The 13,966-nt window shown below is 40.5% G+C and overlaps 1 protein-coding gene across 3 annotated transcripts in view; it reads left to right on the top strand.

Moving 5' to 3' along the window:
- The window catches only part of NINL (ninein like), a 246,067-nt gene that overhangs the window by 125,937 nt on the left and 106,164 nt on the right, over positions 1-13,966 (top strand). For all 3 annotated transcript variants that reach the window (XM_082252540.1, XM_082252541.1, XM_082252539.1), the window contains exons 9-12: positions 3,457-3,593; positions 8,255-8,395; positions 9,310-9,484; positions 12,282-12,392. In XM_082252540.1, coding sequence (XP_082108666.1) covers positions 3,457-3,593; positions 8,255-8,395; positions 9,310-9,484; positions 12,282-12,392 — 564 coding nt within the window. The remainder of the gene's footprint in view (positions 1-3,456; positions 3,594-8,254; positions 8,396-9,309; positions 9,485-12,281; positions 12,393-13,966) is intronic.

Raw genomic sequence — 13,966 nt, 5'->3', positions numbered from 1 at the left:
TTCTGGAACCATGTCCTGTGGTTTGATGAGACCAAGATAAATTTATTTGGTTCAGATGGTGCCAAGCGTATGTAGCAGCAACCAGATGAGGAGTACAAGCATGGTGGTGGGAGTGTCATGTCAAGCATGGTGGTGGGAGTGTCATGATCTGGGGCTGCATGAGTGCTTCTGGCATTGGGGAGCTACAGTTCATTGGGGGAACCATGAATGGCAACATGTACTATGACATGAGCATGATCCCCTCCCTTCGGAGACTGGGCCGCAGGGCAGTATTCCAACATAATAACGACTCCAAGTCGAACACTGCCTTTTTAAAGAAGCTGAGGGTAAAGGTGATGGACTGGCCAAGCATGTCTCCAGACCTAAACCCTATTGAGCATCTGTGGGGCATCCTCAAACAGAAGATGGAGGAGAGCAAGGTCTCTAACATCCACCAGCCCAGTGATGTTGAGGAGTGGAAGAGGACTCCGGTGACAACCTGTGAAGCTCTGGTGAACTCCATGCCCAAGAAAGTTAAGGTAGTGTTGGAAAATAATGGTGGCCACACATTATATTGACACTTTGGGCCCAATGTGGACATTTTCATTAGGGAGGTTTAGAAATGAATGGCTGTGTGTGGAGTTATTTTGAGGGGACAGCAAATTTACACGGTTATACAAGCTGTACACTCACTAATTTACATTGTAGCAAAGTGTAATTTCTTCAGTATTGTCACATGAAAAGATATAATAAAATATTTACAAAAATGTGAGGGGTGTACTCACATTTGTGAAATACTGTATATACAAAAATAAAAACAAAAAAAAAAGAAACAAAATGGAACACATTTATGTTTGATTTTTTTGCTGCTTTGTTTGACTTGGTGAAATAAAGGTGGATTACAGCTTTCAGAATGCAGCTATCCGGACTTCTCTACTTCAGCTTTATTAACAGGCTTATGAACTGGACTGGCACCTGAATGGAGTGTGTGTGAAGTGTGATAAAGAGCTGACTGAACTGGAGCCGTGTTCTCTTGTTGCTATCTTGCAAGCTGTTTACTCTCAAAATTTGGTCTTCTAAACCTGCTTTCTTTATGGGTCTGCCAGACTTCTTCTGTCGGAATATTCTTCATTTTCCAAATGCCTTTAGATAGTATAGGAAACGTACTAGCTGACACTTCTGCAAAACTGTATTAATGCAGAAATTTACATTATTTTTCAGTGTTTGGTAATTTTTTTTTTTTTTTACCACCTGGCTTAGCTTTGTACAGTTTCATGATATTCATTGAAACTGAGACTTGATTTGCTTAAATTTCAGTAGTTATCGAAAAAAGTGTGGTGGTCCAAAACCTTTGACCAGAAGCGTACAGTATAAGGGGACTAAGGGTCGGTTTTCTGATGGCTGGATAATTAGATGTATCTACTTTAATATTCCATGCTATATATACTGTACAAATCATACCTAATCCTTGTTTGATTTTAAAGTTATATGAGGGGGAAAAAAAACATATGCAGTAGATTTCAGCAAACTGTTGTTTTTCATGTTTGATCTGCCAGAAATGCACTCTGTTCCTAAATCCTATTGTGAGCTTATAATACCCAACATTGTTTTTGACTGAGTAGAATCAGCCCAGTCTAGATGTTGGCACGATCAGGGGTCAGCACCGAAGACCATTTGCTTTAGCAGTAGCGGAACTACCACCAACCAGCAGGATAGGTACACAGGCAGTCACCCTGTTGAATAACGCAGGCTCACGTGAGGTGTGGAGTCTAAGTACTAACCGGTATTCACCAAAGCTCCTGATGGTGGAGATGGCTTTTGTTGCTTGTTAGTAACAGGTCCCAGTCCTCAGGATCGCCCAACCAAGAGGTGAGCAAGCCGGGGTCCAGTAGTGAATAAGCAGGTAGTGATCAAACAAAAGGAACAAGCCAAGGGTCGATAACGAGCAGTAGCAAAATATGGACTGCAACAGGGAAAACAGGAGCGAGATACTGGCTGGAGAGGGCACAATAATCTGGCAAACAGGAAGAGACATGGCTTAAATCAGGACCCTCATGGGAAGAGCAAAGCGTTCAGAGTTCAAGACAAACAAGGTTCAGAACAAGATCATTCAAGGAATTGTCTAGGGAACTGTCCAGCATTCCAGATAGCTCAGCAGGAAGAGAGATTCCCTGACACAGCAGAGGTTACGGGGTTCAAATTCAGGCCCTGACAGATGTCTTGCTAAACTACTCAAGCCCTCCATTCTCCATTTCTACAATGTAGATACTGATTTCTCTGTCGCTCATTGACAGACGTAGTCCTCCTTGATTAATATCAACTCGGGTTATACTGCCCTCTACAGGAGTAGGACTAGACAGGAAAGAAAACGTTCTGGCCACACCCTAAGGGCAGTCCCAGAGGGTATATCCTCTCACTTCCTGCTACAGCAAATCAGTTTTTTTTCTGTCTAGTTAGGAGTAAGGACCTAGATTCCTTGCTAGGATCTTCGGTCCTGGCAGGATTTTTTTTTAGAAATGTTATAAAGTTGATGTGATGGCATCGTCGGATGCCTCATTTGGCCGCAAGGTTTTGCAGGCCGCAATTTGAGGAGACCGTTGGTCTACCTCAAGGGTTTTTTCCGTTGGAATTTCAGTTGAGTCTCATCGTGTGATTGATGAGCCTTTTAAACTTCTAGTTGGCACCGGTTGGGCCTTCTAGATTGGATTTTGATTTCCATTTTCCCACCCCTCATTCGTGGCACTGCTTTGGGATGTCCCGAGTTGATATTAATCAAGGAGGACTACGTCTGTCAATGAGCGACAGAGAAAAATGGATTTTTGTAAAATCTTACTGTAAAATCCTTTTCTCTTAAGCTCCATTGACAGACGTAGTACCCGCCCCTCTGTTTTTGAGTTGGGTTGGGTTAAATTCTCTAAACACTGCTTTGTGACATAACTGATTTGCTGTAGCAGGAAGTGAGAGGATATACCCTCTGGGACTGCCCCTAGGGTCTGGCCAGAACGTTTTCTTTCCTGTCTAGTCCTACTCCTGTAGAGGGCAGTATAACCCGAGTTGATATTAATCAAGGAGGACTACGTCTGTCAATGAGCTTAAGAGAAATGGATTTTACGGTAAGATTTTACAAAAATCCATTTTTTTTCCATAGTCCAAGATAAGAACTAGGAGGGCTAATTAGATCCTTTTGGATAACACAGAAAGTCTAGTCGGCACAGGATACAGGAAAGTTCAAAACTTTCTGAAACTACCTTTTTTTTTTTTTGCCACTTGTTGAACAGAAATAACACAAAGTTGTAAGTAAATGACATTTACATATACAGTTAGAGGGACAAAATGTTCACAGCTAAATGTTTTGGGTGTCCTTTATGTTACAGTATACTTTATTGTATTTTTTATTTTTACATTTTGCCTTTGTAGTCCAAAGATCTTTTCGCAAAATCTTTGACAATATCACAGATAATTTGTTTTTTTCCTTAGAGCTTGGATTTCAGTCCAGTGGAGCGAGTGAACCTTTTGGACCTTACTGCCGCTTTAGAAAATGAGTTGATTGCAACAAAAAATCGAATTTATTTGGCAGCGTTGGCATCCTACAAGCATGAGCTGCACCATCAACAGTAAGTAACACTACCTTTACTGATTACATATAAAAATATTAAAGAATCCAATTAAACCACACAAATCCAATCACCTATTTTAAAGATAACATATTATTTTTTTAACTATTATATTGTGCCTAAATGTCATTTAATTAGCATACTCTTGATTGTGTATGCGTATGCTTTACAAAACATGTTTCTTTGTATACTTACATATACATTATATCTCATCACATGAGGGACACAGGAAGTCTTTTGAACTTTGGGTTATATTGCTGCCTTCAAGAGAATTGGATACTGGCAAACAAAAATCTGTAGGCCAGCCTAGGATAACCCCTCCTATTACCACCATGCCTCATTTTTTGCTAGTGTTCTAAGAGGATGAAAGTCTGTTTTTAGTTCTTTCAGCTCTACTGCTGTAAAGACTGACATATTTTGCTAGCAATTTTTTTTTTTTTTAATCCAGACTCTTCATTGCTTCAGATCTGCTCAGTTGCTACCAAGCACAGTCATCCTCAGCCTGAAATTTGGAGTTCTGCATCCAGATCCTGCTGGACTGAAAGTGACCAGCAAGTGCCTGGAAGTGACCTTCTAGCACTGGGTTCCCCAAAGGGCACTTTCCCGGCTCGAAACGCTGGACACTCACTTAGTGAGTAGGCTGGTCAGACCAAGCACCAGGACCTACCTCATATTCATCAGTTGCTGGGTGATATTATTCATTGTTCTCACCTGGTTTTGATGCAGAAGTGGTTAATGCTGTGGGACTTAGCATTGATCTCATGTTGGGTGGAATGTTTTGCGGTAAAAGAGAGCTTTCTTTTCTTTTTTCTTTTCCTTTTCACAGCATCAAGAAAGCACCTCCCTTCTGCTGCCTGTTTGCAAATTCTAGAGATGCGGGACAGGGGGACAGTTCCATTTTACCGGGTTCCCCCAGCTCAATTTATACTTATGGCTCCAGGGTTGTTTGCAGCATGCCAACTGAGGGTGCTGATGCCTGCAGCCTAGAGTCATGCTGTCCTCTGCTCTTGCAGACTCTCCCCTTCTCATAGTCTTCCTTGGCTCTGTGAGGTGTTCCTTGCCTTTTTGGCTAAGGTTTTTACCATGGTCATGCATGACCTAAATGTCCCAGTCATTTACTGATTCTCCTGCATCCTTTCCAGCAGATTCTCCAAAGAGACTCCGAAGTATGTGAATGATGAGCTTACCCCAAAGGAGTTGCAGTCTTCTGCTGTTACTTAAAAACTAAAGAGGACTATTTTAGCTCCTATTGATGCAATGTACACCACTCTGAAATTAGAAGATCAACGTATTTGCCTCTGTCTGAATTGTTTCCAGTCTTGGGTCATTTTAGTCACCTAAAGCTGTAAAGATTTTTGCTTTGAACCCGCTACCCAACTTTTCCTCGGTGGAAATTGGAAGCACCCTGATTTTTGTTTTTTTGAGGATATTGTGCAGAAATGGTCTCTTTCCACTGGTGACCCATTTACTTGGACAAGATTCCCCTGTCTTTGGCAACCAATTGATAAGCAGTTGGAAGCCCTTTCAAGAGCTCTGTTCTTGCTGGTGGGTCCTGGTTTACAACCAATCCGGTCTGTGTCTAAATCCCTTAAAAAAAGTCTGCAAGCTGCTGCGGGTAAAGCTTTAATGCTCCATGCACATTAGTGTGTTTTTAAGTTCCTAAAAGCTGTTATTAGCATTTTTTTCTGCTCCTAATTTTTTCACTTTCACAGGTTTAGAAGATCTTCATTAAGCCCTCTCTGGGACCTCTGGATGAAGGTGTCCTTGCCATAATCACTGCGTTGCTGGAACGGACTCAGACAAACACTGACCGCTATCCTTCTGTCATTGGCTTTAATGGAATAGCTTATGAAGCTCAGGTTCTAGTAGACAGGAGCATCTGAGTCTGTTCCTGTGATTCTTAAAGCTAGGAAATCTACCTGCTGCAAGGTCTATTATCAGGCGTGAAAGGCATACATTCCTTTGTGTGAGTCTTAGGACTTTCCAGCCGAGAAGCTTCTCCGTGGGAGGAACCATCTCCTTGCTGCAGCTGGGTTTGGACCATTATGAAGGCCCAGGACTTCCTTCTAGTCTAAGATAGTTTCTGATTTTTACCTCAACCAGAACATTGATATCCTGTGCTTCTTTCTGGTTCCAGTTTAAGAAAAGGAAATTTTCCTCAATAGTCTGGATATGGCTTGGGCTGTGCAAGTCTATCACTCAACCACAGCCCCAAAGTTCGGGTTCCACCCTTTCCTGAAAGCACGGTCTACTAAATCTGTAAGCGCTTTGTGCTTTTTGATATCAAGCAACTTGTTTCTCAGATTTAAAAGGCTGCCACCCAGTCTTCTGTTCACATGTTCCCTTAAAGCTGAACTTAAGTCTAAAATAAAAAAATAAAAAAATAAACAATTGTGAGCAGGCAGCTGTTTTATTGCAGAAGAGACATGCAATTTCTCTTTTGCAATAGAATAAACTTATCTGCCTGCTTAAAGTCCTTTATAGAATGTACACTGAGCTGCACATGTGCAGCTCAGTTTTCAACCTGGCACAGTGCCCGTGTGCCGTGATAACTGCACACCTGTGACTGCGTGGGAGTGACGTCATTCTACACTGGCCAATCAGGAAGTCCGGCACCTAAAAGAAAGCAGGGGGAAGATGTCAGCAAGGGACCTCCTGAGTGTAGGTTGAAACAGAGTTATGTATTGCGGACATTAGTTCCACTTTAGGTTCTACTAGGTGAGTGTTTCTGCCTCAATTGATGCCAGCTTCAGACGTAAGGTCCTTTAGGTTGCTCTTTGTCTCTGTTGTCATTTATTAGGCCTGTTGGCTATTGTTTTCTGTGTTGCCCACCCCTCAGTTGGACTGCTTTTGGACATTCCGAAAGATGTAAAACTTCCTGTGACACTCAATGGACAATCTTAAAATAATGTTCTTGGAGTCCACTGAGGGACACAGGTCCCCATCCCTTTATTTATGATTGCTCGTGGTACCGCTTTGCTACAAAATTTAGATATGCTTGGTAGTAAGGCAGTTTATCCTAGGCTGGCTTAAAGTTTTTTTTGTTTGCCAGTATCAAATCCTCCTGTTGGTGGCTTTGTAATCCAAAGATTAAAGGCTTCCTGTTTTTCTCAATAGTCTTCAAGAAAAGGGTTTTACAGTGAGTACAAAAAAATCGTATTCCCCTCCCCTCAAGGGACAGAAATAAATACTTTAACCACTTTACCACCGGAGGATTTTCCTGCTAAAAGACCAGGGTTTTTTTTGCGATTTTTTACTGCGTGACTTTAACGGACAATTGCGCGGTCGTGCGACGCTGTACCTAAACGAATTTCACGTCCTTTTTTTCCCACAAACCGAGCTTTCTTTTGGTGGTATTTGATCACCTGTGCGATTTTTTTGATCACGCGCTATAAACAAAAGAAGAGCGTAATTTTTGCAAAAATAACAATATTTTTCACTTTTTTTTATATGAAATTCCCCCCAAAAAAATGTAAAAATCAAAATTTTTTAACATTTTCGGCCAATTTGTTTTACGCTACCTATGTTTGGTAAAAAAAAATCGCAAAAAGCGTATTTTGATTGGTTTGCGCAAAAGTTATCGCGTTTACTAACAAAGGGAAAGATTTTTGTCATTTTTGGTGTTTTTTTTTTTTAAACGAGTAATGGCGGCGATCTGCGATTTTTTTTTTTTTTGCGGTACTGCGACATTGCGGCGGACAGATCGGACCCTTGACTGACATTTTCGACACTTTTGGGGGTACCAGTGACATTACTGCAGTAATCAGTGCTATATATATGCACTGTTACTGCAAAAATGACACTGGCAGTGAAGGGGTTAACTGTATTGGACAGGGAGGGGTTAAGTGTGTCCTAGGGGCGTGCTTCTAACTGTAGTGGGACATTGCTATTGGTGTAAAAACAAAGATCAACGGTTCTACATAGTAGAACCGTCTGATCTTCATTTTTACACAGGGAGAACTGACAGGCGGCTTGTTTAGATAAGCCGCTCTGTCTTTCTCCCGCTGTACCAGCGATCGTAGTGGGACCGGCGGACATTGGGTCCGCCAGTCACACTCCCGCACTCCTCCGTGAACGAGCCTCGGCGGGCGCGCGCCTCGGCGGGCGCGCGCCTCGGCGGGCGCGCGCTCGCCCGCTATTGGCTCTAAAAGGAGTGACAGGCGAGCGACGTAGACCTACGTCACTCTGCCTGGCCGGGGCTGACTGCCGCAGTAAATATACTGTGAGCAGTCGGCAAGTGGTTAATACGGTGCAGGCCAGGAACCATTTGAAACCAGCGATTCTGTGTTGATGGGGCAATCAGGTGATTTTCTTTCCTGCAACCCATGATTCCAGGAAAGAAAATTGCGTCCTATATGGCCGACTTTCAAAATATGTTGTCCAAAACTTAGATAAAAATGAATTTAGCTTGGATGACAAATAATTTTATGTAGCCAAATTTTTCATAAAACAACCAAACTGGTTTTTATTTTAGTTCTGTGAAAAAATGTGGGAGATTTCCAAGGTTTTGCCATTTATTTGTTTCACAGCTGTGACAATTATTAATTTGTATATCGGTCAAGTTTTTCATGTAGGTTTCAGAGGGTTCTTTCTTTTAGTACAACTAGAAATTTATATACAAGTCTATTGATAATGTGATCTATGGCTTTTTTTGTTTGCAGTAACCAAGTTGAACAGGTTAGTAAAGAGCGAGATAAAGTCAAACAGGACCTAGAGAGAGCAGAGCGGAGGAACTCGCTGCTGGTTGATGAGGTCGATGATCACAACTCTGCTATGGAGAGTCTTAACGAGAGCAAAATCAAGTGAGTCCGGACTAATGGGCTAGTGCTGCTTGTTTACCTGTAAATTAAGACCTTAATTGGAACAATGGAAGATTTGGAATCGTCCTGTAGATGTGGTGGCAGCATTCTTTTTTTCTTTCATTTTCACCTGGTGATCCTGCAAATAACACAGTTCATGTCCCATTGTGTCTACACTCATTTCTCTATTGTATCTATGAAAGGGTCCATGATTGTCACACAGGCTGGACTTCAAAAAATTCTGGCAAGATCAACAGGTATTTTCTATACTTGCTGAAAATGTTCTTAGCTTGAAATAAGAAAATGAATGCAGCCTCTTTATCTAAGGACTTGGAAACCTGCAATATAAAAAAAAAATTGTTTGTAGATCTAAGTATGCTTTAAAGTAAATTTGTCACAAACCTTTGCATTGAACATGTTGAATAATACATAAGCAAAGGTGACCAATATGGAAAGCTGCATGGCAAAAAGGGTCAGTATATTGAGAAATATAGGCAACCAAATGTACACTATCTCACAAAAGTAAATACACCCCTCACATTTTAAAAAAAATATTTTATTATGTCTTTTTATGTGACAACACTAAAGAAATTACACCTTGCTACAATGTGAAGTACAGTAGTTAGTGTACAGCTTGTATAAAAGTGTAAATTTGCTGTCCCCTCTGGATATGACGCTGTGTCCTGTACTGTATTCCGACAAATGGATTTTACTGATTCATCAAAAATTCTATTTTCTTGGTCAGCATTCCTATAAATGAGAACTGTCTTTATGGAATTGTATTATTTGCTTTTACAATATTTGTGCTTTGTGTAGTATTAGCTGCATTTTAGTTGTTTGTCCCCCAGGTAAGTTTTGCTATGTTGAAACTGTGAGGCTGCAATATAATCATTATTTAATATATTTCTCCTATTTAGGGATTTGGAACAGGAGTACAGACAGCGCTTGTCTTCTATGCGATCAGAGCTGGAGGATGAGAAGGAGCAATTCCTGCAACAGAATGATCAGCAAAAGAAAAAACTGGAGACTGATCTCGCAAATTACCAGATGGAACAGGCCTATCTCAGACACAAACTGGATTTATCCTTAAAGGCAGGGAAAGTTTCAATTCCTACACAACGTACCTTCACACAAGGGGTTACATGTTGCTTCCCCTCTTAGACCTCTCACTTTAACCATGGAATTTAAATCTAGTGTTGTCTGTGTTAGACATAAAACCTACATGTGAATCTATTTGTGACATCACCTTAAAGTGGATGTAAACCCCATTTATGAAATTTGACCTGGGCACATATATCTGTAGTGTTTAATTATCTCTCTCCAAAGTCCCATGTCTTTCTGCTGCTCCGTTCTACTGTTATCAGCATGATATCTTCTGACAAGGTTTCCGACACATGAGAAAAAAGCAGCTGGAAATTTGTGTCGGGGTGGGTGCATAGAGATACATTAGCAGACAGCTGGCCTGTTCACAGCACAGCTCTGCATGTTTCTTCCTTCCTCTGCCTATGCGGAGGAGGGGGGTGTGTGCCTTTCCTCCAATCAGCTCACACACAGTAAATGCCAAGACTCCACACCCAGTGCTGGAACAGGAAGAAAAAATTCTAATAGGATGTTCATTTTCTAAACAGTGTAGAAAGCTGAAGACAGCAGATATATAAAGAAAATTTATGTAGGGAGATGTGTTTCATCTCTGTGTATCAGCTGAGTTCACTTCACTGGGTATTTGTGAGGTTTTACATTCACTTTAACATTACTATCATGAAAGGTAACCTATCCTGTCACCACTTCAGCCAGAAGGGTTTCTGATTCTTTAGGCAGGCCCATTCAATCTTGCGTAAAGACAAGTTTGTTTTGGGACCATGGACCACATTTATGTCTGAAGTGGTTGCTATTTTTCACTTTTTATGGCTATTTTCTTGCCTTCCTATGTCTGGCTGTGGTTAACCCCAAGACAATTTCTCTCCATTGGGAATGGTGAGGGCTGTCAGGATTTTTCTATATGCCACTACTACTTTTAGGGAGATGGATTCCCTGTTTGTCATTGAAAAAGGTTCTATAAGAGGTTTCCCAGCCTCCCGATTCACTCTTTATAGGATGATTTGATGACAGGCTATTGTGCAGGCCTATGAGTTGTGATATAAAGTTCCTTCCTCTTCCCGTTAAAGCCCACTTTACTAGGGCAGTGAGCGTTTCTTGGGCTTTTTGTCATCAGGCCTCTGTGCCTCAAATTTCTAAGGCTGTGATTTGGTCTTCTGTACATACTTTCTCTCTATGTTCTACAAAGTCGATGTGTCTGCCTCAATTCTGCAAACAGATATTTTCTTGCCATTTGTTTCCTTTCACGTTGTTTATTCTTCTTGGGCGGATTCGCATTTGTTTGCTTTGGTACGCCCAACCCTTATTTAGGACTGCTTTTGGACATTTCAAAGTTGTTTATTATCATCAAGCTAGGATAATAACAGGATTTTCTCAGTGCCCATTGATGAATCATTGCTCCCTCCCCTTATACGTTTTTCTTCTTTCTTTGAACTGCTTGGTACAACTGAGCAGATAGGGATTTGGGGAAAGGAAGGCGGGGGTTATAGCCTCAAAAGGGGCTTGCCTTTTAGTTTTCTATGTGCTTAGTGCCTATTGCTCCTGTAGGGCACAGTATAACCCTAGCTCTGTATCTCCATGTTCACTGAGAAAAAAAATAAATTACGGTGAGTACAAAAATATCTTTTTTTTTTTTTATTTAAGGATAGAGTGGTGTAGTTTAAAACCTCTTGATAGCTTTCTCTTGGTTTGTCTATCCATGTTAGGGAAGTTTACTCTCTCACTATTTGTCCTGGTGAGTACTGCCACTATATTGAAAGTAAGGGACGAGCCAAAATGTTGATTTGCCAACAGGAAACAATGGTAACCTTTCCAATGGGCTTACTTGCTTTGGTGACAGCTATCTACATGGATCATTTCCTCATTTGGTACAGATTTTCTTTCATTTTCTGTTGCCTACAAGACAGGAAGGAAAATCTCCCCAATGAGACACGGGTGGCAAAAATAACCAGACGGAGTTTTGGCCATTCTGCTCTATCCAAAATGGAAAAAAAAATAGAAAGTTTTGGCTTTAGATGTACTGTCATTTATCCTCATCAGTCTGATTAGTCTTTTTTTTTTATTTGAAAATGGCCATAAACATTTTGGCACATGTTCATAAAAATGTGATTTATTGTTCAGGGTGTAATAGCATAGTTGCCAACAGTTCCAAATGAACTTGTCCCGAAAATGTTTCCTTGTCACAGACAGTGGAGTACTGCCGGGCAGGGTGGGAACTATCACATGCATGCAGTACACTCACAGATCCCTTCCCCTACCTCTGGCTGCCCCAGTTGCAGAGCTGTTTAGCGGTTCAAGGCTCTGATTGATTGATGCTGAGTAGCTGTTGCCCACCTCCTTCATTGTCAATGGTTGGGACATGGAGGTAAAAAAAATGTCTCTGTAAATGCTGGTATTTTTTTTTTTTTTTTTTTTTTTATCGAGCCACTGGATCGTGAGTATCGAGCCACTGGATCGTGAGAAATTGGGTTGCTCTGCCCAATTTCTCAGGTTTTTTTTTTCTTCTATCTTTACACTTTTAGATAGAAGTAAAAATGTGCTGCATGCGCCACATTTTTATTTGACTTACTTTGCTCTATATAGACACGCCCATAATTAAAGAAAGAACCACTCCTAATTAAGGCAATGCCCTGCCTACAGTGGCTTTCTGAACACAGAAAAAAAAAGTGTCCCTAAAATTATTATTTTTTTTTTTTTAAATGTTGCCAACTATGTTATAGGATTTAATTCAATAGATTACATTACATCAAACAACATGGATATAAAGTAATATCTGCACTATCTTGTGTTGCAGGAGAACAGCAGGTTACAAAAGGAAATGTTGGAGGTTGTGGAAAAGTTATCTGAATCAGATTGTCAGCTGGTAAAACTGCAGACCAGCCTAGATCAAATGCTGCAAGACAAGGTAATAATCATTGTACAATATCACATATTAAAAGAAAAATGAATTCCGTGTGTGTGTGTGTGTGTATATATGTATATATATATATATATATACTTATATACTTTTATAGGGGAGAAACACAAATATTGAGCATGGGAACAAGCCTCACCTGCTCCCTCTCACATGACTAAGTTTATGGTAGTTTTACATTAGCTTGCAAAATGTTGCGTTTTACTATGCAGGCTAGTGACTGCGTTGGGTCCAGCACGGAGCAGTGTGATGCACCTTTTAGCACATCGTACTGCTTACTTTTTTTTTTATTAGTTTGAAGTGTCGCATAGTGAAACATCATTCATGTCTCTGCACAGAAGAATGGCGCATTGCACGGCTGTGACATGTGATGCCATCCAGTACACTGTGAAAAAATGCTGACATGCTGCATTTTCTGCACTGAACCCCGTCACACATCGAACCAGCATTGTGGGTGAACAGGGCACATATAAAACAATTGTTTCCTATGTGCCCTAGCAGTGATCTACACTTTGAACAGGGTCAGGAAAGTGGTATGCAGGAAGTGGGTGGAGCTTCACTTTTAGAGCAAACTGTGGAAAATTAAGCCTGTTGACCAGGACAGGCAGATCTGACTGCATGACAAGTGCATGTGGGTATTGTGATGGGTGTATACACTAAATGTATTTGGGGTGCAATGTGTTTAGTGTTTGTAGTTGTAGTCCTTTCTCCAGAAAACCGTGACACACCAGTTCATTTTAGGTGTGCTGCATGTACGGTGCATTATTGAAATTCCTGCTTGCTTCATCTTTAGTGCGGTTTCCAGAAAAACATTATAGTTGTATGCGTGCTTTAGGGTAAGGTGACCGGATTTTAAATATGAAATCCGGAGATATATTTTTTTTTTTATTGGCAAATGGTAAATTATTTTATAATCATATTTTCCTCAAATTATATATGCAGTGTATGTGTTTATGGAATGATTGAATGATATATATGTTATTTCTCACATTTTGTCCATGCGATAAAAGAAAAGATACTTCTTGGAATTTTTTGGGGATATGACTACCAAATGTTAGTAAGATTAGATAGAGAGAAAACATTTCAATGCATATTTTGTATTTTATTCTTACCAAAGAATTTTGGTTCAACAATAAGAATATAAATCAACAATTCAGAGCAGTAAAAGCTTGCATGGTAACAACACGTAGGATACCTTTGAAAATAAATAATCAAATATTATTAGTTAACTTTTAAGACTACAAATGTTAAAGGAACAGTTGGGCACCGTAGCAAATTCTTCAAAAGGAAGTTTTTATGGTGTTAGGAGGTCCCGGAGCACTGTCTTACCTTGTGGGATTAAACTGTTCTCAAATGGTTTAACCCAAAATATCTTTGTTCCTGCATCGATCTCCCAGTGGTGCCTCTGATTGGCTGAAAGCAGTCAGCTGATGCTCTCAGCCAACCAGTGACTCCCATTCATAAAACTGGCTTGAAAAAGGTATGTTTCTTTTTCAAGCCAGTTTTATATATGGGAGTCACTGAAAAGTTTGGAGCAGTGATGGCAAACCTTGGCACCCCAGTTG

The sequence above is a fragment of the Pelophylax lessonae genome (genome assembly GCF_965119305.1).
Source record: "Pelophylax lessonae genome assembly, chromosome: 3".
In the NCBI taxonomy this organism is placed as follows: Eukaryota; Metazoa; Chordata; class Amphibia; order Anura; family Ranidae; genus Pelophylax; species Pelophylax lessonae.
The sequence above is the reverse complement of the archived record's forward strand: the minus strand, read 5'-3'. Positions and strand labels throughout refer to the sequence as shown.